Below are 19844 nucleotides of genomic sequence, written 5' to 3'. Positions count from 1 at the left end.
TCGGCCTTCCGTCCAGACGAAATCAGTGAAACTGCTCATCGATGCAGCATCTTTTTGAAACCACTCTCCAGAGTATGTTTTCGTTTTGTATTGTTTTGTTTTGCTTTTGTTTTTTGTTTTTTTGGAACCGACGGATTTGCGAATTCGTGTAGACAATTGAAACCAGATTACTTCGAATTCAATTGAGTATACAGTTTCAGCCTGATGGAATTCGTATGAAATGGGCCTAAGTGAAATCTGCTGCGCCTGTGAATCGACATGCTTTCGACAATGCTTTGATGGGTTCCATATAAAGCAGAGCTTATCTCAATTTCAAATGTTTCATTTTCCATTTCTTTTCAAACTGTATTACTTCATCTCCAGAACATTTTTCACGATAAGTTAGCAATAACTTCTCGCGCTGATAGACTGGTCGAGATTTTTGGTCGAAAACAGTAAAGACTTTGGAAATGACGTGATGGTGACGCAATTTTTTTTCTCTTTCTTGCGCGGACGATTTTCTGAGAATCTTCAACGGAAATGAACGTCCGAAAGTGTCAGTGTTATTGTAAAAAGACAACTTGACAGCAATTTCCATGGTCTGTACTTTTACCGACCAAAGAAATGACGTAAAAATGTTCAAAACTTTGCCGTGAAACCACTCGCCTGCGGCTATATAATGGTTCTACTTGAGTTTTGAACATATTGACGTCATTCTATGGTTGATAAGAGTAAAGCCTATGGAAAAATTATTGTTGTGGATTAGTCAAGTAGATTTTGATATGTTCAACATTATATGGCTGGGAAACCCAATAACAGCTGTCATAAATTTGTAGAATACGTTTTAAAAGAATGTAATGTCATTTCTTTTGAGTGGTAGTGGTTGTTCAACCATCCGCTCTACCGTGCATGTCCCGCGTTTTTGATAGGAACTCTTATAGGCAACCCGCGTTTTTCGACGGAAATCGCATGCTTCACTACGTTTTTGAAATTAAACAAACAAGCTAACTAAAGAAAACAAAGTCAACAATCATGGCGAGCAAAAGAAAGGAACGACAGAGACCGATGTTAGTGATTTTGGAGTGAATGAAATCTCTGCATTTTGGCGTGATTTAAATGGGCTTTGTCATGAGAATATTGCTGTTTTAGGTCAATTCTATGCTGGAGTCATTACTTAGTGCTTTTACTCAAACACAAAATGCTCCCTGAACAAGATATCAAACAAATTTCATCAGTGAGCACTAACCATAATTTTTTTTAGTGACATTTGCAGGCACAGCAACAAAAACTTAAAAAAGGTGCCCAACTTTTCTTTAGTTCAATCCACGTCCATCCGTGCCATCCGTTGCAATGGACGGTAGGAAACAGTTTCAACGCCTAAATACAGTCAAAGTCTCGCCTTGCAGACACCCCGCTATAACGGGCAACCCGATAATACGGAAAACAGCTAAATCCCAGGCAAAATAAATTACAGATGTTTGACTGAAATAAACTCCCGCTATTACGGACCCTCGCTAATGAGGACACTACCTCGAGGTCCCTACAGTGTCCGCTATAAAGGGAGTTGATTGTATTCGGGGAACAAATATATTCTTAAATAACAAAACTGGATAGTTATTTTTGGACTTCAATTGATTTAATTAAAAAGGTAGCACTTAGCGTGACATAGCCCTTTTAAGAACCTTTAACTCATAAATTAATGATTACAATTAGCGTGACATAGTCCCTTTAAGAACCTTTAACTCATACATTTGATTATAATTAGCGTGACATAGCCCCTTCAAGAACCTTTATTTCCTACATTAATGATTGTAATTTCAAACCTTTGCCATAACTGTCTGTCCAATTTGAAAATGTGAAGCAGGCTCAGACACAAACTGATCGGCTAGAAACTGGAAGGAAATAACAGGAATTCAGAATTAAATCATTAAGTGTAAAATTGAAATAAATTTGCTTTTCAGGGGAATTAGTATAGATTTCTTCTCCTTTCTTTCTTCTTTCTTTCCTTTGTCACCACCATTTTGCGAATGGAGAAGGATGAACCAGCCAGCATCTCCGAGTTTATAGCAGGAGACTAGTTGATCAGTCGGTAACCATACGTGTGCAGAACGATGGCGTACATTCATGATACTTACAGAGTTTGGAGCGAGGCCAAAAATTCCAGTGGAAAATTCAATGAATACTCCATAAGTCATCAGCTTCTTGACAACGCCTGGTAAAATCATTCCCACCTAGAGGCAAATTATATTGAAGGCAAAGGCGAAAATTATCATTAAACCTGTACAATGCGGTAATAACAAGTTCGTTTACTTTGTCACAATGAAGTTTTAAGGTACAAGTCCTACTGTTCAATTTTTCCAATTATTTGAGTACAAATCCAACAGCATACTTCCTTCAGTTCTGTACAAAAGGTTTGATGACAATACTTCAATTCAAGCCTTTATTTACACAACTGGAATTCACGAAAAAACGTCGTCTGTTTTCCACAAATACACAACTAAATCTGCACTTCTTAAAATTAAAAAAAATCCATTCAGTATTTTGAGGCACTTAAGCAGTTACTTGGAGAGCATTGTTAACTAGCAGGTATTTTAATCGATTCTTTCCAAGAAATATCGCCAAAAAAAAACAAACACAAACAAAAGATTTGTTGAGGAAATTGCCATTGTTTTCATTCAAAACGCCGGCTCGCTACTCATTATCCCATCTGCTTATTGCTAGCAATGGTGAGTATGTTAGCCATTCAGATTGTAAAATTCTCGATAGCATGCTAGTTACGGTAGTTTCTATTAATCACAAATAACTGTAGGATATTGGTTAATGTACTAACCTTTAGGTCACTAAAGCTTCTTAAAAGGCTTCTTTTTGTTGCTGCTTTGACAAGAGAGGGTTTTAGTGATACCAGCTGAGATAATGATGTGTTAAAGAATTGTCGAGCCTGCTATCTTATTCACTTTAAGGTCGCGGAGGACACCTTGAACTCACTGTTATGTATTTATTTAAAGCATTTGCACGAAGTACAACGACTGACACCGACAGGTTTACGAGACATTCATAACTGGATAAAAGATGAGCGTATAAGTTAAAGTGTTCACGTGCACGTCTCCAAAATCCTTGTAAACATCGCAGCTTATAAACAAAATTAAAGCGTGGAATGCAAGTATGTGTAATCAAATGGTGACAAGTGAAATTAGGGAATAATTTCACGCGCGTTTTGTCCAAATCCTAATAAATTTTGAAATAATTACCACAATTAGGCATGCCTTGCTTGGCACTCGCGTAGTAGTCGGGACGCCTTCGGAAGTCTCAAAATTTGAAAATTTTGTGTCCAAGAATTCAGCGCAGATACAAAACTTCACGAGTTGGCTCTGCAGAGGGGTATACTTGGTAGACAGTAGTGTGCAATGTATTGAGCGGAATTCTTAAAGAGCGCTTTTATAAATAGATATAAGGTGTTAATTTCAGGGACGACAGATTTAGCTAATTTAAACGATTATATCTTGCTGACAAACTTTAAATTGTAAAATCTGCTCAATACATGACACACTAAAGGTTTTAACCAATCATTTACTGATGAAATCACAGCGTTGTCTTCTATTCTTTCCGCAAACTTGGACACAAAATCACGATTTTCCAATTTGGTACAACTGTGGCTTAAAACATCGCTTTAAAGCGCGAGGAATTTTACACAAATGTACAAGGATACCATAGATTTGTCCTTGGACCTGCCATAATAAACGACATTCGTCAGCTTAGTAGAGGGAGTGTAAACAGAAAGAAGAGCTTTGCAGTTAATCAGATGATCCGACAAATGGGAAACAGGGAGAAATGCAGGAGCTCCACTAGGCTGAAGTAAAATGTCCAGTCCGTCCGCACTATTGTTTACCACATCACCTTCAAGCAGCTGTTGGATGAAAAGTAGGATGGTTATTAAAAACTCTCGGTCTCGCAGCTAAAATTGCTGGATAATTAACAGTATTGGATGAGAATAACCAAGGTCGAGATAAAAGTTAACAATTTTAGCTACCTTTAACAAAGCTGCAAATAAATGTTCTTTCATCGAAGGACATATGTCCAGTCAAGTGACCATTTTCCTCGGACAAAACAAAAAAAGCGGACGGATTCAATCAAAGACGCATTGGGCCACTTTGACGAAAATTGTGCACGGTGGATGCGGAATTTACAGATAGGCTGATAACTACCAGTTGCTCTTTCGGTGGTACAGAGATTCGCATTTTCTCAAAGGCAAATTTCATTAATCTGCAAAGTAATTAGTCGGCGAGCAGCCTCTTGTTTTTCTTTTGAGTTTATACCATTAAGTTGCATAATTGTACGTTCTCGCTTGCCGCGCGTGGGACTGAGGAAAGAAGGACGTCCGCTCGTGCTCAAAGTGATGGTCTTTGATATTAAATATTTTGGATCAGACATCATGCTCTACCACAGTTACGTTTTCTACGGACACGGACCAAAAAAATGTCAGACATTGTCCGATGACCGACTGACATTTACAACTCTGTTAAAAAATGACTCCCAAAGTTAGGCGTGCGCGACTAACTTCCAGAAATGTCTTGGAAGCGCAGTCTTGGCAAACACATAACCTGCAACTTCTAAATGTCGGTTAGAGTAAAACCTTTGGCTTTATAAGACAGACTGCATGAGTTCATATAATGCTCGTTTGGGAAATCCCAGTTTTAGTTACAGGATAGTTATTGTTACAATCAGGAAAGGACTGACAAAGCTGTGTAAAATTCAACTCACCAGTCCTGCAACTTTGTCGGTTTCCAAAGGAACTGCTGTAGACTTGAAACTTGACTACAACAAGATTTTAATAATGACAAAATTAACTTGAGTTAAACTACAGGACATTGGGTCGTGAAGTCTTCTCATCACTTAAACTACAATGTATTACGAGCATTTCCTTGTTTCCTAACTGACAACCGGAAACATCGAACATAAATATTGGGCACAAGGAGGATGACAGGAACGAAGTACAAAATACTTGCAGCACAATATTTATTATACACACTTACGACGTAGGCATGAGAGCGAGGCCTAAGGGCCGAATCGCAATTAAATTGTATAAAGTGGCAGAGGCGCACCCTACGACTACAACAACAAAGAAATAGTTCTCACAACTGCCGCGCTGCTGCGGTTGGTAATAATCGTTCCGATAATAGCAAAGTCTTGACTTTTCATGTATTTCCGAAGGATCCTTGCGGAAGGTTAGTTTCTCTACTGTCCACTTTCCAAGGCGCGTTCATTCACTATAACTGCTCCAGGAATATCTTTTGGGGTTAATTTGAACCTCTAACTCACAAATCGTTCTAGTTTTCACCTCCCTGTTTACTTTTTTTTAAGTTTGAGGGAAATCTGGTGGCCCTCAGGCCTCGCTTTTATGCTTACGTGGTAAGAGTATATTAGGGAGTTAAAGCAGCGATGTTTTTGAGTGACGATTGTCAACCGAAAGTGAGCCTTTTTCTTTTATAATATGCCTTAACGCTACCAAATTTGTATTGCTGAGTGTCTTTACTCTTAAAGAGACGATTTGCCCAAAAACGTATTCAAAACCAAGGCTCAAGAGTACAATAAGTCCATTTCCGGTTGAGGTGCGTCGCTCAAAAACATGGCTGCTTAAACTCCCAATTGACGCTCATTCCAGTACATGAACTAACTTAGGCGAAAAGGTAAGCCAATTGGTTAGCAACTTTACAAATACACTTGTGCAAGAGCAGGGAATAAAGTAAAACCTGTAAGACGTGACAAATGTAACGGACGTTTAAAACCAAGAAAAATTAAGCTTATGTTATGTTGTACCTTGAATGAGAGCCTTAATTTGGCCTGATCAGGCTGACAGCTCAGTACATAGCATATCATCACTTGACCAATATAGAACGCACTTCGTGGATCAGTATCAGGGGATATCCTGTGTACAAAAAAATTCAATCTCAGGAAACTTACAAAGAACACGAGACCCACACAGCCGGTGGTTTGCAAAATTCTCAACAAACATTGAGGTTTGCAAAATTCTCAACGTTGGTGTTAATCGGCCCAATATTGAACAAGACACAGCTATTTAAGAACTTGAAAATTTACTGAGAGATGTATGGATTGCCAGAGACACTCTCCGGAAATCTATATATTTCTTAGTAAATTTTGGAGTTTTGAATTGCTGTATCTTGTTAAATATAGGCCCGATAAACACCAAAATTGAGGATTTTCTAAAAATCTCGATTTCTACTTTCTAACTTTGTTGGTGTCGTTTTGTTTACCTCATAATAAACCGACTCTTATCCCCGCTCGGTTTGAGATAAGATAATTGACTCGATTCCAATTCCGATTTCATTCTCAAATTGGCCCGTCCTACGTCCTTAAACATCGGGATGGAGGTCTGGAACTACCGTCAGAGTACAGTGCTCGATGAAATCTCACAACGTTGAAATAACAGTAAAATACATCTTTCTCATTCAAATTCTTTTTTTTTTTTGTGGTATCCCGTACAAGCCTAAATTTTTCAGGCTTCCTTTTCACAACTGCAAAAGTTGCATCTATAGCTTCGATGATCTTCTTTCTTTCATTTAATTCTTGACTTTGCAGTTCCTACATATGATTTTCAAATGTTCATTATTTTAAACTCATACAATGTGTTCATTAATTTTCGATCTATCAGCAGTACAAATATGGACGGGTGTACTAGATAACTCAATTGCCGTAGCATGTACCACCACCACCATAGTTAGTAGAGGAGACTGGTTAGGAAACCCGGCAAACATCGAAGTTGAAAACAATGATGCTGTAGTTGATGTTGCAAGCTTCCTGACTGTGCACAATCCTTTGTTTTCTGTTCACAAATTATGACTGAATAAATCAATGCAATGTTTCTATTGGTCAATAACTTTAAAATGATAAGAATGCTATTGAATGTTGTGCACGGTCAGGTCCAAAAAAGCTAACAAAAACCTATAACAAAGGGTTTCCCAACCATTCCACTTTAATTACCTATGGTACCACTTAAGAAACTAGAAGGGAACTGGAAGGGAAATGCGTCCCGCAATTGTTTCGGGGATCGTTCCTTGGGACGCGTTGGTCAGCTATTGGTTATTTTTCTTTCTTGTCCCCAGTAACATTACCAAAAGTCTTTACGAAAGTTAACTCGGCCCAGTTTCCTTCTTGGATCTGAAAAGGAGAAAAGGCCACTTCCGAGTTCCAAAAACCCTCACTTTCAAAATGAGGCCAAGTGCACAACCTTTCTTGTGAAAATGAGTTTTATTTGCATGAGAATGAAAATCATTTCCATATCAAACGCTGAGCAGTTAACCTTGTTTTGATACAGAGGTGTGAGGGAACTCGGAAATGGCCTAAGGTACAGAACACTTACCCCAGCTCAGTTCGAGGCACCAGACCCTTCACGTTGTTGTAAAATGTTACAAGGCAACCAAAGTCTTTGATGGCCGTGATAAAGCCATGAGTGCTGACACCAGGCTTAGCATCACTGTAGTCCGTGATGAAAGGAAGATCGGATTCCACCATTGTCTTTTTGTGCGTCAATAGCAGTCTTCGGCGATCAGGTTCGACTGAAAGGACCTTAAAGTACACAAAAACAAAGCTGAAACATCACTCCAAGAAATGTACCGGCCACTCGACCAGAATGGCGTGCAGTCTTGGACCAAAAACCAAATAATTGTTGTCAGTAAAAGAAGACCCTTTTATGACAGGCATGTCCTGATATTTAGAGTACTCAGTGCTGTCTGTACACTTACAAACAAACATAGGTAGCTTCAGCAACGACGACGGTGACGGCAGCGAACATGTCACTCTGAAATTGAATTCTAACCTTTGCATTTTTGACGCGTTTATTCCAACTCGCTTTAAATGTTGGAGTTTAATTCTAAGCTCAAAAAGAGGCAAAAAATGTCGTCGTGTGTCTTCTTCCTCCATAAAACATCGCATAAGGAATTTCACGTCATATTCGTATAGTCACGGCAAAGAAATGAACAAAAAAGCGTGCAGCACGTGCGAAATTGTTGTTTTGCTTACTAAACCTATTTCTTTTAATTGTGACCTTCTCGTTGCCGTCGCGGTCGTCCTTGCTACAGCTTCCTACTGGTAGTACGTCCTCGCGATTGCCGCACCGCGAAAAACGGAAACGGGGTCACTTATTCCAGTGCAGTCTCGCCATGACAGGTTCTCCTCTTAACAAGTGACTGCAGTTCACCTTAAAAGTATTCAACATTGCAGTGCCATCTTTGGTCTGTTACAAGCTCGGTGTACTGTGCAAAGTCTTGGAGATGAGGGCTTCACAGCAGATAACTGTACAAAAGAGTAATCTCAGTTTACAGTAACCAGCGGCCTCTTTTGCAGTTACTCGAGTCATTCCAAGATATGTAACCAGTTATCAAGATACGTATCCTTTACTTTGACTTTATTCCACTACATCCAAACCTGATAAGACCTCGCTTGAAACTCACTTACCCTGCATTTGACAACTTTTCCCTCCTTTAATTTCTTTTCTGGATGTTTAAGGTTGATGTCTGCTAAATGAAGTGTAGAACACAAGCCTCTGATGTGATCTGACACAGAAACCAGCATTCCAAACTTTTCCAGAGTGATTATCTTGCCCTAACAACGACATAAACATACATGTAGCATCACAGTGTCAAACTAACATGTACTAGCCACTGGACCCTTATTTCGATTATCTCATTAACAAAATATGAAGCTGTTGTTATTTTTTCTGGTCTGTTCGTTCCTGGTGCTAACCCCATGAAATACAGCTTTTCAGGCCAGAGATGCACAGAAATCAAACACTTTTTATCTAAAAAGATGAGCGCGTGGGACTGTTATATGATTGTGCTTTCTTTCACTCTCGCCTTTTTTCGCTTTTGTTCGGCATTTTGTTCCCTTTGCTGGGTTCTACTAAGCTTCAGGAAAAGTTTCGTTTCTTTTTTTAAAGATTTTGAAAATGCAGTGGGTAGTGAGACAAGATGCCATTCATTCTATTCACTAATCACTTTCTTTTCCGTTCTTCTGTACTCTGGCCAATTGCTTAAAATCATTTAGACTTAAATAGATCTTGAGGCAATTTCTTCATTTTTCACAAATGAGCACTAATACTGACGTTGACAAGAGCGTTACAAGGATTGCACTGCCACGCGGGTAGTTTCTTATGATTCACAAGTATTATACATAAGTTAATTACCGGATGGAAACTCAAATTGCAAACAGAATAAAAAGAGCGGCCAGACAGGTTGTGGCCTGAGAAAACTAGCCTTAGTGGCTGGCCGGATTCTTGTGGTCGGTGTACTTTCATCCTTAGCGGCGACACCGCGAGGGATTTTCGCGAGCGGCGAAAAAAACGGCTGCCAAAAAACTACAGCACTCTCCCACTAATCCCGCCAGCTAGGAAGGGTAGAGAAAACAGTCGACATTTTTCGGCGCCACCACTGGTTTCTTCCCGAAATGACGTCTGAGAAGCGAAAACAGAAATTCCATACTGATGACGCGTCACTACCCAGATCTGGGTAGTGCTTCTGACTGGCTGAAGTAAATTTCCCACGCAGAACGACCAATCAGAAGCACTACCCAGATTTGGGAAGTGATGCGGTGTCAGTACGGAATTTCTGCGCTCGTTTCGAGGAAGGCAGTGGTTGCTTTGCGAAATGTGGGCTACTTTCTCAAGCTAGGTTGGTTGTACCTTGATTTGAGATCCCGGCTTGACATCGTGGTAGCGTAAGAATGGTTGTTCTATGACTGACCTTTGAACATAAACATTGAAACAACCAATCATTCAAATGTGGCAGTGCGAACGTCCATAAATAGTATACAGCTATTTGGAGAAAGGTTGTCGGAAAAAATGTGCAAGCGAGAATCCCGAAAGGTAATATGGGATATGATCAATACATTGTTCCTGACACTGTAGCTGTCGAACCTACGTTTGTTGTTTTCCTTTAGCACTCGAAAAGATACGTCCATGGCCTCTCGTGCCATTCTTTCAAATTTCTTCGAAGTGCAGTGAACTCAAAACCACCCACAATACCTTTCGGAAATGTCGCGTGCACTTTTCCCGACAAACTTTCTCGAAACAGCCGTATGTATTTACTCATCATGACAGGTTCACTGTCTATTTTCTATTAGTAAAATCCAACTACTGGTCTATTATCAACGCTGCGTTCTGATTGGTTGAGCTACTACTAGGCTATATGTTATAGGCCACTAGTAGCGAAAAGCGCCGGCTTTGAAAACCAATACAATGGCGGCTGAATGGCGTTTTGCTAGCTAAAGTTGGATTTTACTAAAACAATTATTCCTCTCGCCCTCATGGCCTCTGAGTCAATAGCCCATTCGGCCTAGGCCTCATGGGCTATTGACTCAGAGACCATTCGAATTCGAGGAATAATTGTTAATTAAAAATAATAAATATTTAAGGTCTCTGTCAAAACGAAATGGCCCTAATTTTCCCCACTTGCAACCAATGGCTGAATTACGGAAGGACCAGAGAGGCGAGATCGGACGTCAGCTTGTAACGGCGCACTATGTAGCTGCTTCAGTCTATGTTTGATTTCACCTCTCCCACCCAGACCAATAACGGCATAAGTAAGATAAACCATGACACTGGCGCTTAGCTACCCTACTCTTTTCCACCAATGTCACGGGTTCTTTGACATACCCACCCAGCTGATAAGAAAGGGTTATAATGTCAACGCCCAATGACGCGATCACCTGGACTGAGAAAGGGTTTTAATTACAGTTACGATGAGGGACAAAAGTGTTGAGACACTTCTATAAAGTATCCAAATCCCCTTCCCTTGTGTACCCCCACCCCTCTCCCCAAAATCAATGTTGTATTTTAGACCCTCAAGTCTTCCTGTACTAAAACAATACAACGTTGATTTAGGAAGGGAGGGGGGGTTGGGGGATTTACGGCGTTTAAACAGAATGAAATGATAAATGAATGAAATTGTTTATAAAAGCGCGCGTATTCAACAAGTGTGTCAACCACATTTGTTAGAGATTGTAGCATGATCTCGCTAATTGTTTAAAGACCTTAATTAGTGGTTCGGCCGGGATTTAAGCTCACGGCCTCCCGATCAATAAACCAGCTACTGCTCAATAAACCAGCTACTAATTACGCGTCTTGTGATCGCTATGGAACTTGGCGTTAGAGAAGAAATTTCTTGTAAATGATAAAATCGCTGCTTCGTGTCAAACAAACATACCTCCAAGCATTACAGCAAACGTTAAATTCAATAAAAATAAACAAACTTGAAATTTATTCTGCTAAAAATTTTTCAAATGCCACGACTGTAATCCCTTTTCATCTTCTTTACGTTTGTACATTGGTACCTTAAAGTATTCCTGTTTTATTTGTACCTTCTTTTAATTTTAATTTTTGAATGGTTATTTTTAAGTTTTGCTCAATTTGGTGGCTGTTCCCACTGCTTCTTTTAATACACACACTATTATTTTACGTTACACGCTACATTCGGTTGTTTGCATGAAGTATAAACAGTTACAACAATAATGTTCACGTGTTGTCTGTAACTGTTTATAGCCAACGTGTGTGTGTCGTTTGTTTGTTTGTTCTTTCGTTCGTTGTTTTATTACTTTTCATGATCTTACTTTTCCATAGTCAGGGTAATAAGTCCATCTAAGGAGTTGAAGCCAAGAATGCGACACCTAGAAAAAAGAAAAATAATATTAACCTTGAAGCTGGTCACTCTATATTCTGGTCAATAATCTGGGTAAAAAGACGCTAAATTGCCCAAAATGTTGGTTTCAAATCGAGCACTGCGTTGTCATTACAACCTTCGAGTTTAAAATATTTCTCCACTATCTTTCAGGCATTTATTCGTTAATAGAGAGCGTTAGATTACAGGGCGAGGACAACTACGAGGACGATATTCAATTTTAAGTTTTCTCGCCTATTCCCTAACAATACACATCCAGAAAGCATCATTGTACTTTTTTAACCACAGAAGTTACTTCGCTTATTTCCGTTGAAGGAGGTCAAGCTCTCTCCCAATCGCTAAATGACAAAATTTGTAATTGTGATAACTTGTTTTCGCCACTGCGACATTCTCGCTAAAACTCTTAGTAGAATGATAATGGCTATCACATTTTCCCACCAAAATGACGTTGGTTTGCACGCGCGCACTACTTAGTGTTAGGAAAATCTCGTTCTCGTAGTCTCCTCGTTTTAGAATCTAAAGCTCTCAAATGTCATTTACAACAAAATAAAACTTACACCTGTCTGTTTTTTCGTGGGAGGGGGGGGGGGGTGGAGTGGGAATCTTTTTAACAACCATGCTACCTTAGTTAATCATAACTTGACGTGTATAGGACCTACAGTACAGAGCAAAAAGGAAAACAACAAACAATTTTGTTGCTGTTGTTCTACAATACCTGTGAGTGGTTCCAGCTTTGTATTTCTTTCCTAATTTCTCTACACGTTCATCAGACACTCTAGATATCTATCAGCAAACATAATTTAACAACAACAAGCACCATAAATTCGACTGTTAATAACACTTTAACTAACTTTCATTTCAGTCAATGCTTACAGCTGTACATTGTTAAAGTTCCTGTATAGGTGGGGGGAGGGGGGGAGAATAGTCTGAAATGTCAGCCGTCTCCACCCCCTAAACCGTGGGGGGCGCGATTCTCTCCCGCGCCCCCTACGGGTTAGAGGGTGGCGACGGCTTGCAAGATTACAGACTCAGTCTGATGGTGGCGTTGCCAATCAAACAATCGGTAAGAACTGAATTCTTTGATCGGAACAAGGACTAAAGTGAATGATCTCTGTTTTGCTAGGACTGCACACTTTCTTATTTTTGGTGTTTTATACTGTTACTTCTCGAAAATACACTGAAGGGTGTTCAGGGCAGGGCATTGATCAAGAAGATCAACAATAATGTAGTGTATATGAATCATCTGCTTAGAACATACAGTCTAAGTTATGGGCAGTTTTATGTCTTGAATAGGCGCCATAGAAAGAGTAAAGTAAAGAGGTTCTAGTATAGAACCTTGCAAAACTCCATTCTCAAACCGCTAGATGTTGTGTTAGTGCGTGTACCCTTGGTAGTAATTTCACATAATAAACACACACTTTTTTTTATTAATTGAAAAAAACGAAAAAAAGGAGAAGGACGAAAAATAAAGGCTAGGACAACAGAGAAGAACTTGTTCTCTAGCTTCTACCCAGGATAATTTTGAATATAGTTGAACCTCTCCGCAACGGCCACCCTTATGGAGAAAAGAAAGTGGCCGTTGTAAAGAGGTTCAAACAAGAGTCAATGTATGGACTGTCCGCCACAAAAAGTGGCCGTTAGTGGAAGTACTTACATGAGCAAACCCCAGGCTGTTGTCGGATAATCTCATCAACAGACCCATTCCCTGGTCTACTCTCATTACAACAGCATCTTCTATAATGTCTCCAATGGACCAATTACCAAAGCTGGTAGCTTTGTTAAGCACCACATTCTCTTGCAGGCTGAGTCCGACTGTCTTGGTATTGGCATTTATATACAAAAGACGGCACTTCACCTATAAACAGTGAGCACCAGACATATGCATTAAGCAGTACACAGTACAAGTGGACGTATCTAATCATGTATGTTGGTCTAGGAACTTGTTCAAAAGCAAGGTCTTTGAAGTTTAAAACCTACGTGGACCTGTTTATCCATTTTTGTAGAGTTAAATTGAACGAATTTAATGTTATTCAGATTGGCTGAGCAACAAAAAAATTACAACATTATTGTTCCTTTCAATCTGTTTCATTATATGAGATCAAGAAAAACTTACCTTATTCACAAATGTACATGTAATAATATTTTTACACAAATCATGCGTTGTTTATTTACATGTATAGGCCAAATGATAATTTTGTTAATCCATAGCATTCTGAGGTACAATGTATACTGCAACCAATATTGTAACCCATTTACAAAGTTTCAAGCTACACTGTAGCTGAGCTGTTTCCTGGTCACTACTACAGTGTATCTGGTCAAAAAAGAACCAGCCTATCCAAAACGTTGCTTACAAGTCGAGCATTACCATTCCTTCTGTTTGTGAGGCTAAACTACTGTTTTCAAAAGAATGGACAGAAAGTAAAGTTTTGGGTTGGTCAGTTGGTGACACTGCCCCCCAGAACGTATAGCTTTTCCTTTTTTCTTTGTCCATTTTCTTCAACTATTCTTCTTTGATAGGAAAAGTTTCTATGCACCAAAACCCTTAGGGCTGTGAAATTATGCTGAAGAATTCACAGGAGTGCAGTGGAGAGCCTCTTATTGCCATTTTTGTCATGAACTTTACATGTGTTTTGTGGTCATCGTTGCTGTTGTTGTGTTTCTTTTGCCCGTTCGACTGAAGTATGTCCACTCAAGTATAGTTTGAAAGATCTCATTCCCATAAGCAAATTAGATGGCAAATTTGCAAATGACTGTTAACACGGCTGACTCCAAGAGTGGTATGAAAAGAGACATCGGTGGTTATAAACAAGTTACTCAGGCATGAATGGCTTAATAGGGTGAAACATGCATACTGTAAAAATACAATCACAATTTATTTCAATAAACAACTGCGTGATAACTGGTCACTTGAATGACTGCTTAATTGATTGATTGATTGATTGATTGACTGACTGATTGATCGATAGATTGATTGATTGATTGATTGATTGATTGATTGATTGATTGATTGATTGATTGATTGATTGATTGACTGACTGATTGACTGATTGATTGATTGATTGATTGGTTGGGTGGTTGATTGATAGACTGGCTGATTTACTGACAGCACTGTAAAGCTACCAGTGTAGAAAGTGCAATTATAAACCTAACGGTAATTTTTTACATATATATATAATCAAAAAGAAAAACTCCTACAAGACTGACAGCCATTCTCCTTTATTAAAACAGTATTGATTTTTAAGCATTTTCTAAGCTGGTAATTAATATACAATGTGGATGTATTTAACATTAACCTTTGTCTTTCCTGGATAGGTCTCTTCCAAATTTTGTCCATTTCCTCCACAATTTGGTAAGTGAAGAATATCTGCAGAGCCTTCAAAACCCCCAAGAAAATTCAGTAGCAAACCGCCATGAGTTGCCTAGAAATCATCAAAACAAGCATTATTAGCCATACAAGTGGCCGTAAATACGGGTAGATTGCCTCTTACCCGGGGGAAACGGGTAGGCTAACGGGCAGAACGGTTACGCCATTATAATGGTTTGTACAAGAGATTTACCGACCCTACCCCTCACAGTTTCGTGACGTTTAGTAGCACTACCAAATTAGGGCTAGGACTACCAAATAAGGTAATGAACACGTGCGAGTAAGCTAGAAATGGACGAGACGAAAAAAGAAAGTGAGTTTTCCCTGTACGGTTTTCATCGAGCATTGTGAGATTTATTGCGAGTTCTTTCGGAGAAAATAAACCAGGAAACCGTGTTATTGTGAGTTCTATGGGCTGTTTTATTGATCACCTTATTTTTGGAGCCGAGACCAGGATACCCTGAAGAAATACAAAACGCAAACAAAGGTCGTCATGAATGCGCACATGGAAGAAATCATCAATTTATTCCCAGTCAAGGGGTTCAATTATTTCAGGGTGCAAGAATTCTACGAGAAACTGAGTAGGAACTATAACGCGCTTCAAGCCCTCGAAGAAGGCCAAAAGTTGCAAGGGTTTGTTATGACTACGCTTAACAAGTTACCTCAGATAAAGCCTGATCTGGTGAGGGTGGCTAAAGTTGGGAGGAATGGTCCGTGGAAGACCTGATTGATCCGCTGCAGAAGTGGTTTAGGAGAAATCACTTCGAAAGCAGCAAATGCGAAAAGCATCTGTTCTCACAGAAGCAAGGAGACAAGATGAAGCCCTGTTGCCTTTTCTGCCAAAAACAAGAGCACTGTAGTGAAGACTGTACCCTAGTATCAACTTTAGCGGACAGGAAGAAGTTCTTTGTAGATCACAATTTGTGTTTTAATTGTGGACGTTCAACTGACCACAAAGCAGACCAGTGCCGTAGGCGGTGTTGCGTGAAGTGCAAATATAAGCATCACAGACGTACGTGCGATAGACCGGAGAGGGAAAGCAGTAATCCAGATGGAGTGTCACTTACAATCTACCCCAACGACGCAGGGGAGAAAGCGCTACCTGCAATTATTCCCGTCAGTATTAAAGGAGAAGAGATTTGGGCCTACCTCGATACAGGATTTGGACGCAACTTCATTTCACGTGAGGCAGTCAAGTTATTAAAGTTAAAACCGACACGTCATGAGACTCGCGAAATCTTGACAGTCAATGGAGCCAAAGTCCAGACAATGCCAATCTTTGACACCTACATTAAGTCCCTGGACTTCTATCACTACAGTGAGAAGGCCAGACATGAATCAGCGGAAGTTTAAGTATTCACATACACAGAACAAGAGGTTGTACGTGACGTCCACAGGAGAACATTAGATACACCTCATTCTCGGAGATGGTTATTTATAGCAGAATAAGGATCGAGAGAGTCTTCAAAGGGCACCTGGGAGAGCCGCTGGTAGAGGAGGCAACTTTCAGTTGGGTGGTCCATAGGGGAGACGAAAATGGGAGTGGGAGCAACTTCATGTATATAGCAGAGGTTAATGACTATGAGAAACTGTACAGTTTGCACGTACCGGGAGTCGAGCACCCAGGAGAGACCGATCAGCTGGAAGTTCTGCATGACATTAAGGAGAGTGTTGTGAGAAAGCAAGATGGAAGTTATGAGGTTGGTTTTCCTTGCATAACGGGAGTGACATTAACGAACACAAATGAAGCACTCAGCACAAAGGGGCTTGACAACGTGGAGAGGAAGCTGTCAAGAAATGAGAAAGTGAAAGGAGAGTATGGTGGCATAATTGAAGAGCAACTTAGAGCAGGAAGCACCTCAGAGTTCGTCTGGAAAACGTTTTGTGCTACATGCCACACAAGCCAGTTGTAAAGCAGAGTGCAGTTACGACGAAGGTTCGCATGGTGTTTGACGCTAGTGCTAAGCCCAGCCTTTGACTATCAGCATCAATGATTGCATGTTTACTGGTCCCCCGTTGAAGCCGCTTCTCTGGGACATAATGGTTAGAGTGCGAATGTCCACAAATCTGCTCCTTGGAGACATAGAAAAGGCGTTTCTCCAGATGGGTGTGAAAGTGGAGGATAGAGATGCATTCAAATTCTTGTTCAACATTAAAGGAACAGAGAAACATTTAAGATTTACACGTGTACCTTTCGAAGTTGAAGCAAGTTTTTTACTTCTGGGAGCCACTCTACAGTATCACTGTAAACAACAAGGGCCAGAATGTGAAGACACAGCGAGAACCCTTAAGGAGAACACTTACGTTGACAATCACACGCAAACGAGAGGAACGACGAGGAACTCACGCGCTTCAAAGAAGAGAGTACTGTGAAACTTGAGTCTGCCAGGTTTCTGGTGCACAAGTGGGAGTCGAATGTCAAGTATCTTGAAAGTAAATGCATGCCAAACACAAGCAAGATCCTTGGACACACGTGGAATAAAGATGATAACACACTGGAGCTGCTTGCAAAGCCTTTTCCACAAGAACATCCAGTAACCAAGCGCACTATACTCAGTTACCTAGGGACTGTCTATGACCCACTCAGGATCATCTCACCCACCATGGCTGAGGAAAAGCATATTTATCGAGAAGCCTGCGATGAGAAGAAAGGCTGGAATGTAGGAGTTTCCCCCAGATTGAAGAACCAATGATTAAGGTGGACGAAGCAACTTAAAGATGCAAGAAGGTCTAGAAGTATTGCTTCATTCGTTGGAGAGATAAGAGCAGTCCACTTACATCTTTTCGCAGATTCCAGCATTCTAGCATACTATGCAGCAGCTGTTGCGGTGGTAGAGCATGAGGCAGGCGTGACCATAGGGCTTCTGACCTCAAAGTCGCGGATATCAAAGAGAAGTACATTAATAGCAAGACTGGAGCTCGTGAGTGGCCACATGGCAGCAAACATGGTGAAGAACCTCTGCACTGCTCTCCAGCGATGGACCATCAAATCCAACGACATTTGGATGGACAGTATAGTAGCACTATATTTGATAACCAATCCTGGGAGAGGATGGAAGGTGTTTGTAGCAAATAGAGTAAAGAAGATAGCAGAAACCGCTAGTCTAATCAACATCACTTGGACGTACTGCCCATCAGAGTTGAATCTAGCAGATCTTGGAAGTAGAGGGTCAACCATTGTGAAGAAGGAAAGAGGAAACTGGTTTACCGGTCCGGATTGGCTCTTGGACATAAGGCGGTGCCCTGAGCAGCCAAGGCTGAATAGCACCAAAGAAACAGATGAAGAGATTAAGGTCACCCAAGAGGCAGTTCTTCGCACACAAGAGCGTAAGTTCGATGAGTGGGATGCCTTGTTGGAAAGGCACCTCCTGGCGTGCAATGAGGGTAACAGCGTGGGTTTATGCAGAAACTGCAAAGTGAGAAACAAGTTGAAGAAGACGTCAGGTCCAATATTTACGGAAGAGACCACAACTGCAAATGACTGGGTAAAGCGAGTTCAGAAAGCACAGGTAACATGTCTACAGTCCCCAAGTTAGTCAAAGATGACCATACAGGCTTTCTCAATTGTGAAGGCAGAATGAAAGAATGCAGGCCGATTTACCTTCCTGGTGGTCTACTTGCGGAGAAAGTTATCCTTCACATCCACAATCAGGTCATGCATCTTGGTGTGGCGAACACGATGGCGAGCGTGAGAAAAGTATACTCCACCAAACCTTATGGAGTGCCATCAACTAGTGCTTTGCCAGAACATAGAACGAAGCAGACTGTTTGAAGTAACCGGGTGGACTTAACCAGACACTTCCTTTACAAGGTCGGTAAGAAAGAAGAAGGAAAGTGCTATGTCTTTATTTTCACCTGTACCAGCTCCAGAGCAGTCCGTTTGGAGGTTGCACGCACCCAAACGGGAGATGAATTCAAGAGTAAGCTTAATGCCATCATCATCTCGGATAAAGCCAAAGTGTTTAAGGCTACAGCAGCTTGGATCAAGACAGTGAGGAAAAGTGAGAAGTTGCAGAATTACTTAGCACGTGAGAACAACCGCTGGCAGTTTAATCTTGCAAAGTCACCCTGGTGGGGAGGAATCTATAAGAGATTGATTAAAGAGATAAAGAACACCTTGCACAAGACCTTGGGGAGATCATCTCTTTCCTATGAAGCATTTGAATCAGTCAGCATGGACATCGAAAGAAATTTGAATACTCGCCCCTTGACATATGTTGAAGCAGAGGGAGAGGAAGAGGCGGTGCTTACACCGAAGTTGATTCTGTGGGCACGAGAATGGTGTGTATACTATAGAAGACGCCAAAGGCTCAGATGCAGAGAAGCTAACAACGATGGCCAAACGATTGGAAAATGCTAAGACCAATGCATGGAAACGCTGGAAAAGGGAGTATGTCCACAGCCTAATGGAAAGTCACAGGTTTAACAAGGAAACGGGAACCATACCTCAAGTGGGAGAAATTGTACTAATCACTGGAGACGAAAAGAACGGCGGAGAATGGAGAAAGGGTAAAGTAGTGCGTCTTATCAAAGGCAAAGATGACGTCGTTAGAGGGATAACATTGTTACACAAAAGGCACACCATTGATCGACCGCTTCAGTTAGTTTGTCCTTTGGAAATCAGAGCGGTGGAGAATGTTGACCAACCTCAAAAGGGGGGAAGAGATTGAGCTGATGTAGAATAACAAAGACCAAGACGAACTGCCGCTCAGAGGGCTGCTAAGAGAATTGCAGAACAATTTCCAGAAGAAGAGAACTGATAAACTGAACTGAGTTCAAGTATAAACTGGACTGTCATATAGTAAATCGGATTAGTT

At 40.6% G+C, this 19844-nt stretch overlaps 1 protein-coding gene across 1 annotated transcript in view; it reads right to left on the bottom strand.

The window, feature by feature from the left end:
- Positions 1–19844, bottom strand: part of LOC140933146 (protein RRP5 homolog) — a 55561-nt gene that overhangs the window by 27430 nt on the left and 8287 nt on the right. The window contains exons 9-21 of the mRNA XM_073382661.1: positions 14957–15082; positions 13318–13518; positions 12379–12446; positions 11596–11652; positions 9671–9731; positions 8449–8595; positions 7355–7560; positions 5794–5902; positions 4738–4791; positions 3686–3883; positions 2810–2884; positions 2115–2210; positions 1803–1871 (exon numbers count right to left, since the gene is read on the bottom strand). Coding sequence (XP_073238762.1) covers positions 1803–1871; positions 2115–2210; positions 2810–2884; positions 3686–3883; positions 4738–4791; positions 5794–5902; positions 7355–7560; positions 8449–8595; positions 9671–9731; positions 11596–11652; positions 12379–12446; positions 13318–13518; positions 14957–15082 — 1467 coding nt within the window. The remainder of the gene's footprint in view (positions 1–1802; positions 1872–2114; positions 2211–2809; positions 2885–3685; positions 3884–4737; positions 4792–5793; positions 5903–7354; positions 7561–8448; positions 8596–9670; positions 9732–11595; positions 11653–12378; positions 12447–13317; positions 13519–14956; positions 15083–19844) is intronic.

Source organism: Porites lutea, chromosome 4, assembly GCF_958299795.1.
Source record: "Porites lutea chromosome 4, jaPorLute2.1, whole genome shotgun sequence".
Lineage (NCBI taxonomy): Eukaryota > Metazoa > Cnidaria > Anthozoa > Scleractinia > Poritidae > Porites > Porites lutea.
Note: the sequence above shows the minus strand (reverse complement) of the source record. Positions and strands in the feature narration are given on the sequence as shown.